At 38.7% G+C, this 24,711-nt stretch overlaps 1 protein-coding gene across 5 annotated transcripts in view; it reads right to left on the reverse strand.

The window, feature by feature from the left end:
• The window catches only part of kcnab2a (potassium voltage-gated channel subfamily A regulatory beta subunit 2a), a 128,521-nt gene that overhangs the window by 59,124 nt on the left and 44,686 nt on the right, over positions 1–24,711 (reverse strand). For 4 of the 5 annotated variants that reach the window (XM_047347405.1, XM_047347406.1, XM_047347407.1 and 1 more), the window contains exons 2-3: positions 18,947–19,116; positions 14,094–14,135 (exon numbers count right to left, since the gene is read on the reverse strand). In XM_047347405.1, the coding sequence (XP_047203361.1) occupies positions 14,094–14,135; positions 18,947–19,023 (119 nt within the window). In that variant the 5' untranslated portion in view covers positions 19,024–19,116. The remainder of the gene's footprint in view (positions 1–14,093; positions 14,136–18,946; positions 19,117–24,711) is intronic. The other variant, XM_047347409.1, reaches the window with a different exon arrangement.

Below are 24,711 nucleotides of genomic sequence, written 5' to 3' on the forward strand. Positions count from 1 at the left end.
CCTCAGGTTTGAATGGGTTAACGTGCAGCCCGTTCAGCTGTATCCAGCTGCAGCGTCAGATACGAGTTTGGTGCTAAATTTAGCTCATGAGTAGGGGATAGCTCATTGCCAGCAGAGAAACGTCACAATAGCCCAGACAGAAATAAATGCTGCCGACCTACTGAGATTAAGAAAACAACTTCAAGTGTCTCAAAGCATAAATATATAAAAGTAATAATATCTGAATGATTCTCTGACGCAAGAGCAAATGATAGCAGTAGACCTTCCCTACCATGCCACTGTATGATCGGTGGCATTTAAAACAGCTTTAGTTATGTTCTGTCCTGCTTTCAATAAGAATCTATGCCAATGTGAAACTGAACAACAGTAATTTCACAGAATCTTGTACAGTGTAGGAGTGCAAAGAACGATGCTCTCGCTGACTGTATTATGTCATTAAAAGCAGTGGGAAGCATTTGGTTGATGTACTTCTGCTTGTTTAGCTGCTGCTGTGGAGCAGTTGCACCACCCAGTGGAGAGGATCCATTAGTGCACCCTCACCGGCAAAAGTGTAGGATTGAAAAAAGACTTACTCAACTATTTTGACTGAATAATGTCTTGAGGGAATAGCAAGTATGAGAGTACAATAAGAAAGGACATACAGTTGAAGATTATTTAGGTGGCAAGCTAAAAAAAAATGATACAATTAATGTAAAACACTGCTGTGAAAAAGTATTTGCCCTCGCTTAGTTTTTTTGATGTTTTGCTTTTTGTCTTAAATGTTCCTGATATTCTAACAAAGTTTAACGTCAGACAAAGACAACCTGAATAAAGTTGGAATGATGTTTTCATTTATTAAAGAAAGAAGCTATCAAAACCAACCCCTGTGAACAAAAGAAATCACCATCCTTATTAAATTAAGAATTAACTATGAGAGCCAAATTCACTTTCAGTAGACACATCCAGGCCTGATTAATACCTGGCCCGCATTATAAAGAAATCACACAAATAGAACCTGTCTGACAGCATGAAGTAGGCTAAAAGAGCTTAAAAAAGGCACACATCATGCCCTGATCTGAAACAATTCAAGAACAGATGAGAAAAGTCACTGACATCTATCAGTCTGGAGTTCATGATTTAACAATAAGAGACATTATGTTCCAAGGTGAAAACTATTGCTGACCAAAAGAACATGAATGCCCGTTTCACATTTACCAAAGAACATCTTGATGATCCCCAAGACTTTAGGAAAAATATTCTGTAGACTCGGAAGACAAAAGGAAACTTTTTGAAAGGTGTGTCTATTTACATGTGGTGTAAAACAAACAGCAGTTTAAAATAAGAACTTCATACCAGAAGCCAAACATAGTGGTGGTAGTTTGATGGTCTAGGGCTGGTTTGGTGATTTAGGGCCTGGATGACTTTCAGTCATTGACAGAACCATGAATTCTGCTTTCTATCAGAAAATCCTAAAGGAACATGACTGGCCATGTCCGGTTGTCACCCGAAAGTGCACTTGGGCTATGCTACAGGACAGCGATTAAAAGTGCACCAGTAAATCCATTTCTAGTGGCCTAGTCAAATTCCTGACTCACATTCAATTAGCATGCTTCAACACTGTAACTAAACATATCTGTTTTTTGTAGGGCTGAGTGTGATTCTTGGTGTCAACACATCGTGTGTCTGAGAAAATGGAAACCAGTCAGCAACTTTTCCTCCTTTTGGACGGGTTAATAGTGACTCATAACAGAAGTGATAAATATAAGCTTTCTAAACCCTTATTGGGCAGCATCCTTTAAAATGATGCTGATAATTAACCCACCCTATTATTCATGAGACAAACATTAGCATAAAAATGTTATGGTGGAGCTGAACACAAGCTACCAAAACCACAAATAATAAAAGACAATGGAATAGGCATGATGAAATCAGTCAAGCCTTGTGAGTCCATTTTCTCTCACACCTTATTCAGTGTAACCATAAACCAAACCCTAGAGTAAACAGGAACCGATTGCAGAGACGGAAAACAGCAAAAGTGTCCATCGCTGCTTTTGTTGCTTAAAAGTGGGCGTATTTAATGCAATGTTCACATAGCAATAACCCAAAGCTGAGGGAGAGAAAATAATTGTGTCCTTCTTCGTTATTTGTTTGTTGCAGTGCACTGACTCTGTGGGCACAGCACAGTTTTAATGTTTCATCACGATACTAGGGGCAATTCCACTCTGTGATGACAACAATCACAGCTTCACTGGTGTACAGCTTCATGCAGTCCTAATTATATCCACAACTCAGAGTCTGATTCCAAACACTGACAAACTTACAGCCAAGAAGTCAGGAATGAGGAATGGGTTCATATCAGAGCTACATGTAGAAGCTCTGATATGCTTAATCTAGCAGATCTGTTTCTGGATAAGATGTCTTAAGTCAAGCTCATATTTCTATCTTGACGAAGATATCTGAAAAACATGTTCAATTTCTGTCCTCTTTTCAATAAATGCCAGTGAAGTTTGACCCTTTTTCTCTGTAACCTTCTAACCCCTCACCCCCCCACACACATACACACAGACCACTGCCCCTTTAAATATACTGAGTTTGACATCTCTGACCTAAATGAATGTCATTACTACGTCCATTAGCATTAAGTCATGCTATACTCTCTTAGTCCTCCTAATAGAGCAGGAGATACGAAGCTTCCTGTTTCGCTGAACTCAAGTCAGCTCCTTTACCTCCTGCCCGGCCCTTTCAAAGTTTATTGCTGTTCCCTGGATGTTGAAACATAATGGTGCATAGAAACTATGAAAAACAACTAAGGCAGGCTGAAACATACTTAACTATTAAAACTCAACTATACTATAAAAACAAAAGCTCTTCCTGTCTCATGCAAAATCTGTAGATATAGAACATTATTGCTATTTTATGTTAGGGAAACCAGTAGCCTGTATGAAGCACAGCATTTTCAATCAAAGCTGAAATGTTTGCGTGGATATTTGGACTAAAATGTCTGTATGCTGTCATTAGCGACAGTAAGTATATAAAACAACACACTTCAGCCTTTACTTGTTTAAAAGTGTGGTTAAAGTAAATGGAAGTGAGCCTGGCTTCCTGACCACATAGCTGAAATAATGATGAAGCTGAGTCAGAAGTGCCATGTACTTGCTGACCAGGTTGCAATCCTAATTACACAAGCTAGGACGATCGCAGTACAAGGCATCCTGGCAAGCGGCCCTCTCTCAGATTGGCTGACTGTAAGAGATACTTTGAGTTAATTAAAGTAAAAAAAGAAGAAAAAACAAAACAAAAAAGTAATAAAAAACTAACAAAATGACACTTGATGCACGATAAATGAAAATATATTAACTGTGAATATCTAGAGACATGGGAAGGTTTTTGAGCTGATCAGGGAACCGGTCATGGGCCAGAGAGTGAGTTTTACACAGCAGGAAGGTAACTACAGGCGCTGACACACGTCCTGCAGGCGACGGTAAAAGCTGCCAGCTGTGACAGGGTTCTAGTCACTGGTCCGAGTGAAAAGCAACAGCAGCCGAGCCTTTGTGTGATGGAAACCATCCATGTCCGCAACAATAACATCAGCTGAACAGGCTAGTCATCAGTTAACACAACAGACGCTCAGCCTGATGCTCAGTCAGGTCAAACAGCTTCTTTATCATTTTAACATTTTGAATCATGCCTGCCAAACATATTATATCTTATAAATATTAGAAATAAAAATGGGGGAATAACAGAAACTCAAAGGTTTTACACTGCTTTAAACTTTGTACAATAGTGAGCACATAGTGTGATTTAGCTCTAAAACATTAAATATTGAAGGTTAGCCTTAAGTGTGCACATACTGCGTTATATTTTTCTGTATAAGAAATTAATATTTTATTTGGTTATGTAACGGAAGGAACTCCAGAATGCCCTATAATTTGCTAATTAATTATTAGTCAATTAATACAGTACTTATTGTGATCATTTAAGTAACGCTTAGATAAATAAATAAATCAACTGAATGAAATTTATTACTATTAAATATGTCAATAATTTATCAAATTTGACTGATTATGTGTTGAAACCACAATTTAAATTTGATTTCAATGTTTTATAAATCCCATATTGAGTCATGGAACTTGTAAACTTTTAACCTTTGGAAAAAAAACAAATCTGCCTTTTTTTTAATATACATATATTTTTTTTAAATGTACACTGGGCTCAGCTGCCTTTAACGCATTTGTTAGTTCTCCATTTTTTGCGACATCTTATGCTAGGTGTCTAACAATTCTTCTCTTATTTACTTAGTTTAGGTTTCCCTGGTGTGAACGTTGCATGTATTCTTGTTCCTTTGTTTTTTTCTTACACTTGGCTGTATGAAAAGATCTCTATAAATAAAATTGAATGGAATGACTGAATAATGGGAAACCAAAACAGGCTTAAAACAAAGTAGTTCCCCCCAAAACCACTGTAATAATCTTGCTAAATATTTATGCTAAACATAGGACTTCATTTTATTTGTATGACTGTAATGTCATTTGAAACTAAACATCTGCTAGAAAGAAATCCCTGTATAACGGACAGTAAAGTTAAGATCAATAAAAAAGAAAGACTGTGATGAAGGAGAGAAGAATTTAAGGGGCCAGGTAAATCCTTACGGAGCGGTCTGTCCTTCCCATGCAGTTCAGCAAATATGCCACCGACCTAGATGATTAAAATAAAACCTGGGGCCCGGTACCCTTTGCATGAGAGCAGTCTGATCAGAGGACACAGTGAAGCTAAGGTGATATTAACAACAATAACTTGGTGAATAAATACAGTTGCTGCATTTTTTTATTTAAAGGAATTACCGGAATATATATCAACAAGTCAGAAAAAGTTGAAAATAGTTCCAAAATCACACCGCAAATTGCTCACACCTGTTCAGGAGACCCTTCAGGCTGTGATCTCTTCAAGCACAAACTCCTGTCCCTTTCACTGTCCACAGAGCACCTCTAGCCCTGTCCAACTCCACCTCTCTCTTACCTGTACTTCATGCCAGTCTGAAAAGACACACACTCCTCCAGCGCTAAGCCATTCATCTTCAAGAAGTCTTCCATGTTCTTAATCTGAGCGGCAATCCTCTGCTCCCGCAGCCTCTGCAGCTCGACCTGGTCTGTGGGCCTGGACGGAGGCTGGTTCAGCCCCTGGTCTGAGTGGTAGCGGTTGATCCCGCTCCGGATGCTCTCGCTGTAGGACATAGACAACATCTTGCCGCTGCCGCTGCTGCTGCTCTTCCGAACACCGCTGCCTGGCACTGGCGGTTTCGAGATCTGAGGATTTTCAGGAGGACAATGACTGGACTTGAGCTTGAGTGGAGCCCCTCGGGGCCCACTAACATACCCTCCTGAAAACATGCTCCCAGCCCCTCCTCCTCCTCTTTCTCCACTTTGTTGGGATGCTGGGTCGACCCGTGCAGTGAAAAGAAAAGTAGTGACACGGATGAAGCGAGGAACTGGCAGGGGACAGTCACCTCCTTAAATAGCACCTGCTCCCACGTAAAAAAAAAGAAAAGCTCTCCTGCTTGGGGCAGCACACGGCCATGCATCCTGTAATCAGAGTCGCACAACAAAGCCCAGCAACACCCTCCCCTTACAGGTACGCAATGGCAGGGTTACACTGAGAGGGAGCATCCAGGTGACCGACTTGCTGGTGATTGTGGAGCAGGGCGAGAAAAGGACACATGCTTGGGTGCAGAGGAGCGGCATTCAAACATGCACCGGGCAAAAACGAGGGACACATTCCTACTATCATTTCTCATTTTTGAGCAAAGATATAAAAATTCCCAAGAATAATAAGAGGATGTTAAAGTTCTCCACACATAGGTGCAATAAGCCTTTCTGGACTAAAACAACATAGATCAGTCCAACAGCAAACAAAGAAGCCATCAAATAACTACAGTCTACAGGTGTATTTCAAAAAACTAAAACATATTCCAAAAGTTCATTTATATCAGTTTTCAATTCAAAAAGTGAAACTTACATAGACTCATTACACAAAGTGATATAGTGATTATGCTTTAAAGCTAATAAACACCAACAATTTAGTTTATCAGAATATTTGATGGCATTAAACCAATAAAATTAATTGTTCTCAGCCATGCTGACTTGACAGCTGTGCAGCAGGCAGTCAAGGACACTCCCTCCAAAAGCAGGTTAAGATATGAAAGGTCCACAAAAAGAAAAACGAGCTGCTGTTCAGAGACCTGTATCCATGAATATTAATGGAAAGTGGAGTGGAAGGAAAACGTGTTTTAAAAAAACAGGATTGTGAAGCAGAGTCTATTCCAGAGTTTGGGGAAGATTCACAAGGCGTCGACTGCAGCAGGAGTCAGTGCATTAACAGTCAGCACACACAGATGTATGCAGAACAGGGGAAATAACTGTAACTTTCATTAAGTTATGTAACGCCTGAACTAGAGATAACATCAGAAGTTTCTTACTAGGAAGTACAATGACTGTTCTGTTTCTCCAGGGCATAAAGTCCTGTTTTCAGATGAAAATAAAGTTTGCATTCATTTGAAAATCAAGGTCTAGAGGAAGAGTGGAGAGAAACACAATCCAAATTGTTTGAGATCCAGTGTGAAGTTTCCGCAGTCATTGATGATTTGGGTGCCGTGTCATCTGCTCTTGTTGGTCCACTGTGTTTTATCAAGTCCAAATTCAGTGCAGTCGTCTACCAGGAATTTTCAGAGCTCTCCATGCTTCTCGCTGCTGACAAGTTTACTGAAGATGTTAATTTCATTTTCCAGCAGGACTTGGCACTTCCACACAATGCCAAAAGGTACAAACACCTGCTTTAAGGACCACAGTATCACTCTGCTGGATTGGCCAGCAAACTGGTCTGACCTGAACCTCACAGAGAATTGATGGATTATTGCCAAGTGGAAGATAAGACACCGGAGCCAGCAATGCAGGCGAGCTGAAGGGTGCCATCAAAGCAACCTGGGCTTCCTTAACACCTCTGCAGAGCTACAGGCGGATCACCGTCTGCACTAAAAAACATTTTTATCTGCCTTATGCAATATTAAAATTTTCTCAGAACTGAAATTTTCAGTTTCCATTAGGTGTAAGCCATAAACATCACAAATAACCAAAGTAAATTGTTGTGTAATGAATCTATATAATCCTCGTTGTTAAAACCATTACCTTGCTGATTTGACACATTTCTGATCCCTCCATAATTCCTCTAAAAAAAGTATTTACCTGAAGTCAGTCAACAGAGGGCAGCACTGTGTTCAGTCCACTATAAATAAAAGACTGCAACCTAATACCAAATGCACCAAAAAGCACTGACCACAAACCCCCTGTTTCAGTAAAGGTGGGGTATCACAATGAAACAACAGTAAAATGAAACACTGTCATGGCAAAACATGCCTAGCAATAAAACATTATTCAAGTATACAGTATGAACATGTTTTTAAAATTATAATGAGGAGAAATATGCTTTAAATTCTTTATGTAACACGCATTTAAATTATACAAAAACAGACTTAAAAAAAACACTTGTTTTGCTGTATCTTGTCTAAGATCATCTTTCTATACTAACAAAATAATCTAAACTTACTTGAGGCAACAGTAAGATTTCTATATTTACTAAATATTATAATGTTATAATACAATATACAATCTTTATTCTCAACCTCAAAAATAAACTGCACTGCTGGTATGAAATGTATAGCATCTTAAGCTCTAGACTATATTGATCCCTTCAATGCCTACTAACAAAAACATAAAATGAAAAGCACTTTCTCAGCATTGAAGTATAGCATCTCATACAGCAGTAGTAAGGCTGAATGTAAAATCCTGTTTAACACTAAGACTTTAGACTTTAAAAACATAAAGCTTCTTATTAGTAATTAAGTATTCCAATTAAGAATTGAGAAGAAAATAATGCTGTTGTTTTTAAGGCTCCATCAGAGACAAAGTCAGTCTCTGATCAGTAAATGTCTCTTTTTTCCTTCATAAACTATTTTTTAAATAAATCAACCAGAAGGTATAAATACAGAAGGAGACTTCAGGCTAGGCTGCATGCAGGCCACACACACTGAAAATAAGTACAGTCCCTCACACACAAAGCATACACGCGACCGATTACACTCAACATGTTCGCCAAGTGCAAACCTTTTCAGAAACTCACCCGATTTCTTGAAGGCCGGCTCATGAGCGAGGCTGTCTAGTGTCAGTTTGCTCTTATAAACACAGACTGCAGACAGGCATGAAGCAGGTCCACCCAAACTGGGAGTGTCTTACTAGGAAACGTCTAAACCAATTAGTGAATCAGAGAGTGCTTCCCTCCCTACCGCTGCATGGACCATACTTTACCACCAGCACAGACGCCTCTCCTCCTCCTCCTCCCTGTGAGATCTCATGCAAGGAATCCATTTGTGGCGTTTAGTGGTCCGCCTTGTTTCTGCCGACCGCAGCAAATAATATCAGCCCTGAATTATTCACAAAAGCTTTTTGCACTAAAAGCCTCTGATTGTTGTTCCACAGGAAAGAATGCTGAGAGCTGGACAGTAATGAGTGGGTAGTGCAGTGTGCATAGGGAGCACAAACACACAGAGTTTCATGCAAATACAGACAGCATGAATACAGATACAGACACACCACCAGCCCATATAACAAGGAATGATGTAAACCACACGTTGAGGTTGATATTAGGATTAGAGCATGCTGCAGTATAATCAGAATTCTGTGCAGAAGTAATTCAGGTTCCCCAGCAGCACAATCTCTGTTTTCTACAGGGATTTTTATGCAATTACTACAGTACAGTAAGACTTATACTCTGGGTTTCAAACTCAGTCACAGAAGGAGCCAAAACCTTAAACACTGACTTTATTGCGGTCTGTGTGTGCCGCCTTGCTCATCTTCATCAATAATAACAACAAATCACTCACACAGGTCTGTACTACCAACTATATTATACTACTAAACATTCAAGCAGTTTAGAGGCACGGTTTGGTCCAGTTAGGTTTATCAGGAAGTGTGCATGGGCACCTAACGTCAAATATTTTACAAAACAGTTGTAGGTTATTTGCTTTTGCACTTTAAAATCTGTGAAATGTGGTATGAACTCTGTGCTCAGTTTGTCAGTAAAATGTCCCGTTGGAAACACAGTGGAGCTCACTTGCTTCGGCTTTTCTCAGCAGCACGGAAATAATACATCTGCCTTACTTCTGTGTCATGTTCTTTTGTCTTTCCACTTTGAAAAGTGGCTCAGGGAAATTAACCCGTGTCACATCCATTTATATCCAAGAAAAACAGAAGTCATGGATTATTAATTAAATTTCTAAATTTCTGATCATGCTGGTCAGAAGGGTTTAGCTGCATTTATTTATAGGAGCTGTTAGAGGAAGTGTCATTGTAATTTTCTTAAAAACTATTATTCTTTAATGTAGATTTTTGGCTACTGATTAAATGTACTAAACAAATAGAAAGTTCCTTAGAAAGTAAAATGCTTGATACAGCAAAACCGGTCATTTTATAGTGAACAGGACTACAAATATTCAGCATATTTTACTCAAAAGCAGTCTTAGGTGCTCCTACTCATCAAACTTGGCCAAGTACAGAAAGCCTTTTCAAAGAGTTACTCATATCTCGATCATGCGGTTAAGAATAGACAAAAAAAATTTCTCGACCAAACAAAAAAAATTGGCCCCCCTCCTTCTTCTAATAAAGCTCATCAGCAGAAGGAAGCATGAAAAAAAAACAGTGGACTAACACGAGTAGATCTCATGTCACCGTACTTATTGCTTCTATTGTCTGCAGCTTCGACCCGTCCACAGGTGACGCTACGGATCGCACAGAAGAACCAAGAATTCTGCAGTGGTCGAGTTGAACCAGACTTTGTGCTCTGGAACCTTTGTTCGGCCGTGGAAACACACGCTACCGGTTTGAAATCACGTTCGGGCTCCGAACCGTGTTGGTGGAAAAGGGATGTTGGAGGCTCAGGAAATCCTTGCAGGTGTTTTGAGTTTAATGAGCTGATTATAGTGTGACAGTAGGAGTTTCCAATATTTAACTTTTCCACAATATTCTAATTTTCTGAGACACTAAATTTTAATTTCCGATATCTGTAAGCCATAATCATTAAAATTCTAAGAAATAAAGGCAATGTGTGCAATTGAAAGCCCAAATGATACTTGGTTTAACTATGTCTCTTAAATTTCATGTGCTACAGTCACAATCTGGATGCCAATGATATATTATTGGTATCCAGATCACTGCCCTTGATTGCGCCAATGTTTGTATGTGTGCACAAGAACAATAAATAAACGAAAACACTAAAATGTTTAGGGCAACCAGTATAATGATCAACTTGCAGAGTATATTTGAACTACAATAAAAGTACAGTATATATATATATATATATATATATATATATATATATATATATATATATATATACACAGGTCCTTCTCAAAATATTAGCATATTGTGATAAAGTTCATTATTTTCCATAATATGTCATGATGAAAATTTAACATTCATATATTTTAGATTCATTGCACACTAACTGAAATATTTCAGGTCTTTTATTGTCTTAATATGGATGATTTTGGCATACAGCTCATGAAAACCCAAAATTCCTATCTCACAAAATTAGCATATTTCATTCGACCAATAAAAGAAAAGTGTTTTTAATACAAAAAACGTCAACCTTCAAATAATCATGTACAGTTATGCACTCAATACTTGGTCGGGAATCCTTTTGCAGAAATGACTGCTTCAATGCGGCGTGGCATGGAGGCAATCAGCCTGTGGCACTGCTGAGGTCTTATGGAGGCCCAGGATGCTTCGATAGCGGCCTTTAGCTCATCCAGAGTGTTGGGTCTTGAGTCTCTCAACGTTCTCTTCACAATATCCCACAGATTCTCTATGGGGTTCAGGTCAGGAGAGTTGGCAGGCCAATTGAGCACAGTGATACCATGGTCAGTAAACCATTTTCCAGTGGTTTTGGCACTGTGAGCAGGTGCCAGGTCGTGCTGAAAAAGGAAATCTTCATCTCCATAAAGCTTTTCAGCTGATGGAAGCATGAAGTGCTCCAAAATCTCCTGATAGCTAGCTGCATTGACCCTGCCCTTGATAAAACACAGTGGACCAACACCAGCAGCTGACACGGCACCCCAGACCATCACTGACTGTGGGTACTTGACAGTGGACTTCTGGCATTTCCTTCTCCCCAGTCTTCCTCCAGACTCTGGCACCTTGATTTCCGAATGACATGCAGAATTTGCTTTCATCCAAAAAAAGTACTTTGGACCACTGAGCAACAGTCCAGTGCTGCTTCTCTGTAGCCCAGGTCAGGCGCTTCTGCCGCTGTTTCTGGTTCAAAAGTGGCTTGACCTGGGGAATGCGGCACCTGTAGCCCATTTACTGCACACGCCTGTGCACGGTGGCTCTAGATGTTTCTACTCCAGACTCAGTCCACTGCTTCCGCAGGTCCCCCAAGGTCTGGAATCGGCCCTTCTCCACAATCTTCCTCAGGGTCCGGTCACCTCTTCTCGTTGTGCAGCGTTTTCTGCCACACTTTTTCCTTCCCACAGACTTCCCACTGAGGTGCCTTGATACAGCACTCTGGGAACAGCCTATTCGTTCAGAAATTTCTTTCTGTGTCTTACCCTCTTGCTTGAGGGTGTCAATAGTGGCCTTCTGTACAGCAGTCAGGTTGGCAGTCTTACCCATGATTGGGGTTTTGAGTGATGAACCAGGCTGGGAGTTTTAAAGGCCTCAGGAATCTTTTGCAGGTGTTTAGAGTTAACTTGTTGATTCAGATGATTAGGTTTATAGCTCGTTTAGAGACCCTTTTAATGATATGCTAATTTTGTGAGATAGGAATTTTGGGTTTTCATGAGCTGTATGCCAAAATCATCCGTATTAAGACAATAAAAGACTTGAAATATTTCAGTTAGTGTGCAATGAATCTAAAATATATGAATGTTAAATTTTCATCATGACATTATGGAAAATAATGAACTTTATCACAATATGCTAATATTTTGAGAAGGACCTGTATACCTATATACAGGGGTTGGACAATGAAACTGAAACACCTGGTTTTAGACCACAATAATTTATTAGTATGGTGTAGGGCCTCCTTTTGCGTCCAATACAGCATCAATTCGTCTTGGGAATGACATATACAAGTCCTGCACAGTGGTCAGAGGGATTTTAAGCCATTCTTCTTGCAGGATAGTGGCCAGGTCACTACGTGATACTGGTGGAGGAAAACGTTTCCTGACTCGCTCCTCCAAAACACCCCAAAGTGGCTCAATAATATTTAGATCTGGTGACTGTGCAGGCCATGGGAGATGTTCAACTTCCCTTTCATGTTCATCAAACCAATCTATCACCAGTCTTGTTGTGTGTATTGGTGCATTGTCATCCTGATACACGGCACCGCCTTCAGGATACAATGTTTGAACCATTGGATGCACATGGTCCTCAAAAATGGTTCGGTAGTCCTTGGCAGTGACACGCCCATCTAGCACAAGTATTGGGCCAAGGGAATGCCATGATATGGCAGCCCAAACCACCCATCCACCCCCATGCTTCACTCTGGGCATGCAACAGTCTGGGTGGTATGCTTCTTTGGGGCTTCTCCACACCATAACTCCTGGATGTGGGGAAAACAGTAAAGGTGGACTCACCAGAGAACAATACATGTTTCACATTGTCCACAGCCCAAGATATGCGCTCCTTGCACCATTGAAACCGACGTTTGGCATTGGCATGAGTGACCAAAGGTTTGGCTATAGCAGCCCGGCCGTGTATATTGACCCTGTGGAGCTCCTGACGGACAGTTCTGGTGGAAATAGGAGAGTTGAGGTGCACATTTAATTCTGCCGTGATTTGGGCAGCCGTGGTTTTATGTTTTAGCACCCGAACATCCCTTTCAGACAGCTTCCTCTTGCGTCCACAGTTAATCCTGTTGGATGTGGTTCGTCCTTCTTGGTGGTATGCTGACATTACCCTGGATACCGTGGCTCTTGATACATCACAAAGACTTGCTGTCTTGGTCACAGATGCACCAGCAAGACGTGCACCAACAATTTGTCCTCTTTTGAACTCTGGTATGTCACCCATAATGTTGTGTGAATTTCAATATTTTGAGCAAAACTGTGCTCTTACCCTGCTAATTGAACCTTCACACTCTGCTCTTACTGGTGCAATGTGCAATCAATGAAGACTGGCTACCAGGCTGGTCCAATTTAGCCTTGAAACCTCCCACACTAAAATGACAGGTGTTTCAGTTTCATTGTCCAACCCCTGTATATATAGAGAGATATAAATAGTGAGTTCATTACAACCATATCCACATAGTCAGGGTTTTTTTATAACCGAATCAGCAAAATGACGTCTGAATTTTAGGACTATAAAACTTGATCCCCACTCTTCAGCAACCACGGGGCTGGCCATCTAATTCCTCACTAAAAGATGAGTCTTTTCCTTCTCGGAAACAGTCAAGATACACGTTCTGGTTTCAGGAAAAAGACACATCTGATCCAACTCCCAAGAGATCTAACATATGCAGTTTCCTCTGGAAATGTTGACTGAAGGATATGAATATTTGCTTGGCTGTACCAAAACAAAATGTCTAAAAGGCATTTCAGGAGAAGATGAGAGCATCTATCATATGTAGAAATTTGACAAGTGGATCAGTGGGAGTCTCAAGTATCATGACTGAAGAAAAAAAAAACTAAAATAGGGAGAAAAAATATTCAAAAACAGACAGTTGTTGTGTATTTCAAGGTTTCATGAGCAACCTTGTAACAAAATCTATAGTCGCAACAACAAGGTTTACGCTGGATGTGCAATGGCAGCTAAATGTTAGATGGTGAGAGGTATCTATGCTGCCAGGGCTGGATGAGGATGGGTTTAAATGACAACAATTAGCAACATCAGCAATATTAGTACAGTAAAACAAAGCACAAAAGACCATTTAAATATAACAAACAGAAACATAAATAAACAATTCAAAAACACACACAGATCACGCAAAATAAATTCTGAACTCAGAGAAAAGCAGCCTTGTCATCACAAAGAACACAGTGATGGTCAGATACAGAAACAGACGTGTACCTGTAGAACTGCAGCTGTCGTTTGGGGCTCCCATAACGCGCGCTGAAGACATCAAGGAAAAGGAGGAAAGAGGAAAGACTTAATTAATAAAGAAAGGAAAGAAACAGTGTGGCGGACACACAGAGCTGAAGGGGGATCATAAAGGTTAGCCATCTGCACCGCTAGATGTGGAAGGAGGAGGAAACACTGATTACACATTCTGAAAAATCTTGGTTTCCAACAACACATCCCAAAAGATGGTGTAAACACCAAAGAAGATTTGATCTGCCTTGTATCCCACAAGCACTAGTCTATGGCAGAGTTTTTCAACCCTGGTCCTCAAGACGCACTGCCCTACATGGTTTAGATGTTTCGCTGCTTTAGCGCACCTGATTTAGATGATTGCACTTTAGCAAAAGCCTGTTAATCAGCCATCAGTTGAAATCAGGTGTGCTGAAGCAGGGAAACATCTGAAACATGCAGGCAGAGTGCCTTGAGGACCAGGGTTGAAAAACACCGCTCTATGGGGCTCTGATGGTATCACAACTAAGCAAAACACCAAGGTTTCACAGTGGTATGGTATTAAAATAAATGTTTAAATCAAAACTGCAAAAATGTAGGAGATTATGTTTTTTGTTTTTTTAAACAAATGCAACAACTATTGCTAGTAGTGTTAAAATACAGTCATGTTCTGCTTTATTAGTACTTATAGAAAGGCATGAGTTAGCATGAAATTCATACACTTCAATAAAAACACCAGATTTAGCCAGACTAAGGAAAAATATATGTAACAAAATGTATCCATTCATCTGAAACATGTTTTTACTTCTTTACTTTACTTTCAGAACATTATGCTATTAGTACTAAACCTGATTTCAAGTAAATGTACATACTGCGAAGAATATTTTACCTTTTTGTCTTCTGCTATTTAGAGAAACACAAGTATAACAAGCATGTATTAGCTGGTTAATTACCCTGCCAATCTACTCAGGTGGAAGCTGAAGTCAGCTGCTAAACAAACATGGTGTTTGTAGTTTGCTGACCATTATAAACAATGTTAGTTTAATAAAAGTGATGGTTGATGGTACTTTAGTTTTCCCGCCATGCTTGTGCATTTTGACAACTGAAATACTTCCAAACAGCCGAATTTCTTCTTTTTGTAAGTGAGGGAAAAATGAAAGAACCTTCCTTCAGCGAGCTGGCTGGCAGTGTGCAGCTATAGGTGAAGGAGGGACAACACTGAATATGTGCTAAACGTCATTCTGGGCCTTTGAACCAGACTTTGAACCGTGGGATCAGCAAGCGGTAAAACAACCAAACATTGGTGTACACTGAAAGCAGAAACCAGCCCCTGCCTGATTTTAATATCTTTTTACAGTTATTTTAATACACAGATAAATATTAGGACTGAAAGAGACTAGCGTGTTGAATTTGTTTAACACTGCATTCAGGCATTATGTGTTTTAATGAGTGATTTTAAACCAGTGTCGGCTCTAGATGTTTTGAACACCAAAGTTAAAATCTTAACTCAGTGGCAAAGACTAAGATAAAAGTTTAAATCAGCGAAAACACCAGTCAGCAGAGTCATTTAAATGATCTTTTTAATTATTACAGCCAGATATTTGCCTAGCACACATTGTAACTCCTGTTGCTTTTGCTAACATTTGCTAGCACTATTGAAAGCATTATCTTAAGAAGAGTGATGGCCCTCTTTTGTTAGCCAAGCTGTAACAAAATATTTTGCTACTAACTAAAAAATGCTCAAGCAACTTTGCTTTTTTTTTTTTTTAATACACTGGGATACCCAGTGGCAGTTGTACACAGCTGACTGACAGCTCACATCATTGGGTGGAGAAGTGCAAGTGTATACTAGTCATTTTATTAGATTAAAAGCACCATTTGAAAATAACAACCTTTAACCAGGTATTAAACATACTTTTCATTAAGTCCACATTTCTGTTTTAAAAATGTTTTATTTGTGTGATGTAATGTTCCGTTTTAGCTGTAAGCAGAAAATCACCATAATAAAAATAAAGGATCAAAAACATCAGTCTGTGTGTCGTTAATTTATATAATGTGCTTTACATAGTGATTGGCGCAAATGAAATTAATTGTATACTGTTTAATTTGTATTGTATTGCACCGACTACGCCAGAACAAATTCCTTGTATGTCCAAAAACGTACTTGGCAATAAAGCTTTTCTGATTCTGATTCTAAATAAGTGAACCTTTCTATAATTATTTTAATAAATGTGACTGTAAATGCAACCAGAGAAAACCCCTGTGTAGCAATGAAAGGAGTTTAAACTACAGGAAGGGTTTCATGCAAAATGTTATCCCTTCTAACACTAAGACTAAAAATAAATACAAAAGTAGCAGATCTTTAAAACAGGACTACGTTTTTATAACACTGAAATAATCTTGAGCAACTCACCGGGTAATGAATCACAAGACAACAATTGTCTTGTTTGTATTGTATTTTCTTTTTATATAATGTTTTGGCACATTTTGTGCTATACTTCATGTTGTAAACCTATTTCTTATTTCTCTTTACGAATATCTTTTCGTCTTATGTCAGCCTCTCTGTTTAGAATCAATGCAGTTTATCAGCCATAGGTAATTACCATAGATGATTTTTTTGATACCCAATCACTGCAAAAGCTTTTAAACAAACAGCAACAATCAAGACATGTTTTAAGTCAAGATGTAAAAGCCAGTAATACAACTGCATCCAGCTACTTGGATCCTTGTTTTGGCAAAACATAATGAGGGATGAAAAATCTGAACCTTTTACTACATAAATGAACACCTGCTGGATTCATGAATGTTTCTGCTCCAAGGTCTTTTTCAAAATGAGTACCAAAAGACTGCTTGCAACTCTGGTCTGATGGTGACTGGATGAAAATGTTTAGTCACTTAGATGTAATTAACTTCAAGAAAAACATTAACTTTAGAAGCCTTAATCTAATTAAAACAAACTAGACAGTAACAGAAACTACAACTAAATGATCTACCTCTAACTAAAAGACAACTACAGAGTTCATTAAGAAGGAATTAAATTTAACTAATTTTTTACCTTCTGAAAATGAAACCCACAAAACAAATTAATATTGAATGTACATAAACGGCTGATATTGAGCTTAGAAGATTAAAAAGGTGTAACAGATCCTTCCTTAACAAATAAAAACAAACAATAAATCGATAAGATTTTCTTTTCATCAAAAGTGAAACAAAAACAGTTTTGCAACAAAGAGAGAAATTGAGATGTGGAGAATAGACAATTTAAATGAGAAAACATAACAACCTCAAGTATTAGAAAACATTGTTAGGATATCTTTCCTTTCAACACTAGACGAATATGTACGACTTGTTGCACCGCAAAATATATCCTTTACGAAACAGCCTATGGCAGCATGTAGCCACCATTATGATAAGATAATACTAAACTCATTTGGACCCTTACAAACCTGGAACATTTATGCATAAATTCTCATTTGTAAAAACAAAAAGATCATTTATTCAAATATATTTGCCAACTTTCTAACATTATAAAAGGCTGTATTCCAGCGTGTTTCACATTCTCAGGCCAGTTAATTAGTAATCTATATCGCCCTGTGGAAATACTAAATGGTGGATGAGACAGTATGCAGTGACTTGGTAGAATGTCTGATAGAAATAACGTCTTGTAGAACACCTTTCAGCGAAACTTTATAATAAAGCTGAAAGGTGAGCTGAAATAGTTTCTGAGGCAATAAAATAATTTCTATTAAACACAAATAGCTGCCCAGTACATTTATGCATCACAAAATGCAATATTCTTAATATTATTAACATGGTGAAGACAAGCCATTAAGGTTATTGATAATCTCTAGCACCCCATGCTGGTGATTTAACATAATGCAGGGCAATGTGAACATAGGTGGCTGCTGCCACTAAATAAACATTACAACATATCAACTGAAGATTTAAGAAGGTTATGATAAAATAAATCTTTACAATCATTTAAAATAGTAGTGCAGGCTTTACTAGTTAAGGACCACAAAGGTGAATCTGTTCACAATAAAGTAATAACTAAACAACCTTTTATAATTAATCCTCTAAATAAAAATAAAAAAAACAATACATTTATATATAGAGAACTCAAACTGTGCATATGCATCGCTCTATGCCTGAATAATATCTGATTCATTTCTTTAGACTGATGCAAAAATTAACAGCAGTAATACCAATAAGTTCAGCTATAACCACACACCTTATTAGATATTTAAGCAGGGCCATGTAAATCATTCATATCTCTTGAACCTTTTCCCATTTTGTTACATTAGTTACTCTCTTCATTGTAGTTTTTTGGGATTTTTTGTGACAACCAAGTAGTGTTACTATTGTGAAGTGGGAAAAAATATATACAATGTTTTTTTCTAAATCTTTCAAATAAAACTTTTTTAAAAATGTAGTGTGCCTTTGTATTCAGCCCCCTTTATTCCTTTACCCCTAAATAAAATCCTATCCAACCAACTGCCTTCAGAAGCTACCTAAATAGTAAATAAATTCCACCTGTCTCTTATTTAATTTTATTCAAGTAACCAAATATCCCCACTACCATTAAAATGCATTGCAGTTTGGGCTTTTAAACTTACAAAATGTGAAAAGGTTAGAGGGGTTTGAACACTTTTTCAAAACAAGTAGGAGCAGAAAGTAGCAAGATACAACATAACTGGCATAGAAATGTATTGGGAAATTTTAAAATTGTCATGAAACTGAATGAGTTTATATTATTCCCTAAAATCCACTGTTAATTTCAATACCCTCCATTTAAAAAGCACACCAGCACTGATCAACATGTCAAGTAGATCTGCTTGTGCCCATTAGCTCACCTGTAGATCATGCCAGGCGAGCCTGTCTGTCGGAGGGAGAGGCGGGCGGGAGAGTCTGTGGTCGATTCAGGATACATGGAGGCTGGTGGGAGGGGGTGAGGCCAGCCTGCCGGGGGGTTGGTGTTTGTTCACGGGGACCACAGAGTACAGTCAATCACTGATCAGGGCCCCTATAAAGACATAAAAGAACACATTTACCAGTGTGAGACGATTTGTTTTTTAATAGAGGAAAAATGAAAACAGGTCCAACCTAAACAGTTACACAATATTCTTATATATAACAAAAATTAAAAACAGACGACAACTCAAGTTTACATCAAACTTAATAAGAGACATTCAGTATGTCATGTAGAGATATTCCTTACTAAATGTATTTACTTTCTACTACAAAAAACACTGCTTGCTTTCAGTGTTGTCAGAAACAACTCACTTTTAGGCCAGCCTCTTGCATCAATCTACATTCTATCACAATTATTACAGCTGCAGATGACCATCCTTGTAAAAAATAGTGGCTGCTTCTTACTTTACACAAAAACTCTTAAAAAGTCACTTTTTAATCTTGACAAGAAACATCCAAAGGGTTGAGGAATTTGGGGATTTTTTGAAGACTTCACAAATGATGCATGCACTGCAATGAAAAATTTGATTTGCTGCTTTGCATTATCAACACTTAGCAAACAGCGAACGACTCTGATTATCATCATCAAATTCAATTCTTCAAAAAACAGGGCGAACAGTGGGTAAAAAATCTTAGGCCGCCATATTTCATACCAGACGTTTTTACCATTAATTGCAGCATCTGATTAACTCATACAAGCCAGTTGCTGTAGCCAGTTGTAATTGTATGAGTAACTACATCCCAGAGCTCTAATAGATGTAATAGTGGTAAAACACATTTAAGACCAAGTGTGGAATTTAAGAAGGGAAATTAATCCACCTAGCAGTAAACCAGTTGACCAGCCTTTGATTTATGCAGTCACAAGCATCACAACCTGGAGGCCTTGTTGCAGCACAAGCAGCCAAAAAATCTGATATATTAGCCATCTTCTGACTTTATTTTTTATTTATGTTGTTTGCTTTTTAGTTGAAAACTACCATAAAACGGTCACATGTAAAGCAACAACTTAGGCAGTATTAGCAGGGCACCCTGTCTACATTTTCATAGGAAAATCATTGGAAACAGTTTCACTGCTGCACAACTGCACCACTAGATGGCGTCATGTTGCCACTCTGAGTCTGCAGTCATGAGGTGAATGACTAAACCAACGGCCCAATTCAATCTTTCAAGTTTTCCACAGCTGACGGACAAAATGTAATAAATTCTAGTAAAGGACAAAAAAGGGGACATAATCACATCAAAATATAAAAAGCATTACTGGCAAAAGGCAAGGTGGAGACAAAACTCAACACCCAATCACAAGTCAGAGACTCTTTGTTTATTGACATGGCAGCTAAGCGCTGGTCCCATGTGAGCTCACTACAGCAAAGTACAAGCCATCCACTGCTAACCCTAAACAATGAATAATTCAAAATGTCTGCCCAGTAAACAGGCCACTGCAGTAGCACGGTCTCTAAAAGGAACCAGGCTATGGTTGGTTGGGGAGTTAGGTATGCTCATATGCAATTAAAGGACATTTCAGCAAATTCTCATGAAAGACGTTTAAAGCAAATACTGCAAGCGCTGAGGGAGGAAAGCAGAACTGTAGGAGTTTCATTCCAGTTTGCTGCAATAAGTAAAATCAAACTAAAGCCTCACAAAGCTGTGAGCTGAGGACATCCCGCTACTCTGTTTCCCCAGCGGCTGTAAGTCATCAGAACCGAGATCGTAATGATAACGTGAAGGTGACTTTCTCCTCACATCAATCTCCCAGACAAGGAATGTGCATCCCATGTTCCCAAGGACGCATTTATCGCTCCTTGCCCACTCATTTCAATCATGGCCCAATGGATCACAGGTCATCCCTCCTATGATATGATAATGATGGCATGACCTTGATGGGCAAAAAGCAAGGGAGCAGATTTACACAGCAAAGCTAAATCCTTGTGGCTCATCTGTCACTGATCAGGGGACTGATCCTGATATCAACATTTGATTTGCAGACTCAATATATAAAAACTGAGCCAATGAAGATCACCAAATTTCCCTTTTATTCTGTCAAAGACTGCAGTTAGAGTATGTTAGTACCTTTTTAAAGTCTTGCTACATGTATTTTACTGGTATCAGTTACAAAATAATAATAATAGCTCTAATAATGTCAGATTCTTTTTGCAAAATAGTGTATTTGTTGTTCCATTTTAAACGGATGGTCTTAGATCATTTATTACATTTTTGTGTCAAACATTTGTGCACCATGAGACCAGGATATTTCTACACATGGGCTATGGTAACCTCATGCCGGCCCAAGCCTCTTCAGTACACATAAATCTATGTTTGAACAAACCTTTAAAGGGTGTCATCAGGCAGAATTAACCTTGTCTGCACCTGTGACAGTAAGATGATGTCAGATCATAAAGAATTAGAAGAGGTCAACAATAGCAGAGAGATTGTGATATTGTCCAACAGACAGGCATGAAGACAGAATTGTTAAATTTTCATGAATTCAGCTGACTTTAATTTGTTCTTGTCACACTAATCTTGGTTTTTCTGTCTGTGTTTCACCCTTTATAATGGTGTCCACAGAAAAAGATTGTATTGGCTGCTGTAGATACCTGAACTAAAACTCAGCGCAACATCCTTCTAAAACTCTAGATATTACGAAAAATGTACCTTCAAAGCAAAGCACTGAACTTAGGAATGTAGGGAGATTTTTTTTATCGTTCTTAACTTTTGTCGGTACACTGCTGCAAAGTCCGTGACTCGATGCAGCTGGCTGGGCTTCCTTCCACTGGTATTATAAACTTTAGTGCATTGTATTGGAAACTTCAACGTGTGTAATTGAAATGGAATCGGTCTATATGATCGTTTGATTTGATATTTCTGAACATGAATTGGATCAGTTTGTTCTTGTGAACTACCAGCAGATGAGAGTTGTTTTGAACTGGTACTACATAAATAAACTGAATTCAAGTCTGCCACAACTCAAGAACGTCTTTTCTTACTTCAGTCTCAAACATAGATGAAGGGTGTCAAGCTTAAAGCACACACTTGCTATTTATAATCGCTGACATTTACTTCACCTGAACACACCGACTGGATAGACAAACTTCCCTTTGATGAGAAATATTGTGGCATTTTAATTCGGCCACAACATGTCATCCCCCTCTAGCATTTACACGACAGTTTTATGTGCTGAGTCAGAAAGTCCTTCAGAAAATTAAAGACAAAACGGCACATCTTAGTTGAAGATTTGTCAGAATCTTATTTAACCAACTAATAATTCCCAGATTTTTAGGAGCTTTACAAAGGTGCTACATTTTTAAATTCATCCCATAGTTTTTTTGTTTTTGTTTTTTTTTTGCTAAATCAGTTCCAAAACTTTTCTAACAGCTAAAATGTTTTTGATGAAACAAGGTGTCTACTTCATAAAACACAGAAAAATAAAGTGAAACTATTTGCAGTGAACAACGTGGAAGCTGACCTGTCTAATGACTCAGGTGTACAAAAGCATGAGGCAGGAAAATCAAACCTTGTCTATGTGCTCCATCCAGTACAAGTTTTTCCCTATCGAAAGACTAAATGTAGACAAATTTCCGTTGTTTTAGCTGACTTACGCGCCTCACAAAAAATACATTAAGCAGACAAGCTTCTACACTGTAGAGCAATGCAGCAATCTAACAGAGATGCCTGTAGTGAACTGAAGTTGGATAGGATGCTGCTGCTGACTGCAGCAATGCGGTACACTACAGACACATCCTGGCTCAAGTTGGAGGGCTCAAATTTACTGCGCTAATGGGCAAAGGTGCACTTTGCAGATTAAAACTGCAGACAGAGCAAGAAAGCAGAGAAAAAGGGCTGATATTGTCAAACAAATGCCCTATTTTCTGTGCGTCATGTCCATTTCACCTTAAGGATGAGAGGAGCAGAACACTAAAACAGTTTGAGGAGTCATAATTACTAAACTTAATCAACAGGCAGCGTGCTGAAGACTTCCTTTATAATTCTGATGAATATTTCAATGTCAGTCAGTCATCAGTCAGTCAGTCATTTTCTACCGCTGGTGCCTATCTCCAGCAGTCAATGGGCGAGAGGCAGGATACACCCTGGACAGGTTGCCAGTCCATCGCAGGGCAACACACAAACAACCATGCACACACTCATTCATACAACTAAGGGCAATTTAGAAAGACCAATTAACCTAACAGGCATGTCTTTAGACTGTGGGGGGAAGCCGGAGTACCCGGTGAGAACCCACGCATGCACGGGGAGAACATGCAAACTCCATGCAGAAAGACCCCAGGCTGGGAATCAAACCCAGGACCTTCTTGCTGCAAGGCAACAGTGCTACCAACTGCCGTGCAATGTCGTTAACCAAAATGCCAAATTTCAATCTCTTATTACTTTTTTTTTTTTTTTTTTATAAAAACCTTCCCATCTGTCAGCAAAATGTCAATAGTAAAAAACAAAAGAACAGGATAGAACATTGAAATTATATTCGGATCAAAATATTAATGTTACCAATAGTTATAGCGATAAAAACTGTGGGGAGTGCAACACCTTTATGGCTGTTAAATTGCAGGTTTGATGCCCATAATAAATTCGGTCTGTTGGGTGGAGTCTCGCTGCACCAGATGCCCACGTTTGATGAAGATGATAGTGCTAAAGGTCATGGAGAGTGTTGGAAGCATTGAAGAGAAAGAGCAGATTGATCTCAAATGATCATCTTAATCGCAATAATCAACAATACCGTCGGGGTCACATTTTTAAGGATTGTGCAAAACCAAACAACTTAGAACAAATTTAGAGGCAACACCCACATCAAGGTGAATTTTTATGCAGTAATATTGATTATTATAAAATGTTTCTTTTCTGGCGTTTAGGCCTGCCGCCTGTCGCAGCAGTCACTGGGCAACAGGTGGGATACTCCTTGGACAGCTTAATAGTTCATTAAACGACCCTTTCCAAAGAAGTTTCAAGCTAAAGGTTTTTCCAAAGCCCTACAACAAGGTGTGTAAATATTTTTTTCCCACCTTTAGAGAAAAATGAAAGAAGAATCGTGACTAACTAAAAAAACTCTAACTTGTTTTCGACCAGGATATCAGTTGATGATGGGAACTGATTTGTTTTGCCTGAAGGAAAGCAGGAAAACAGAGGGTACAGATTAGAGAGATAGGACAGAAGGAAGGCAGCAAAGACATGGAAGGAAGGGTGGGAAGGAAGGACATAAGACAAATTTTACACAATGCGATGATACAAATGTCTTTTCAATGTCTGCCTTTTTCCCTGTATATTCAATCCTGAAAAATACAGAAATAAATTATCAATATTATTTCCAAACCGCATAGGAACCTTTTAATAACGTCAACTGTGCAAATAAAACTAATTACTGATAAAAGATGCTGAAGACAGTTTTGATGCCTGACAAATTCCCTGAGTTCCCAAAATAAAATCATGAACAATCACTCACTGGAGGAAGACAAGAAAAACATATCTTTTATCACCATTATTAATATTTCCTGAAGAAAACATAAAATAGATATCTAAAGTGCCCTTAGTGTGCACATTGATGTCTGTCCTGTGATGGACTGGAAACCTTTCCAGGGTGGAGACAGGCAACAGTTCCACCACAACCCCTTATGGGAAATGTTGTTTGTTATGCAAGTCTTGA

The sequence above is a fragment of the Girardinichthys multiradiatus genome, chromosome 20 (assembly GCF_021462225.1).
Source record: "Girardinichthys multiradiatus isolate DD_20200921_A chromosome 20, DD_fGirMul_XY1, whole genome shotgun sequence".
NCBI classification, from domain to species: domain Eukaryota; kingdom Metazoa; phylum Chordata; class Actinopteri; order Cyprinodontiformes; family Goodeidae; genus Girardinichthys; species Girardinichthys multiradiatus.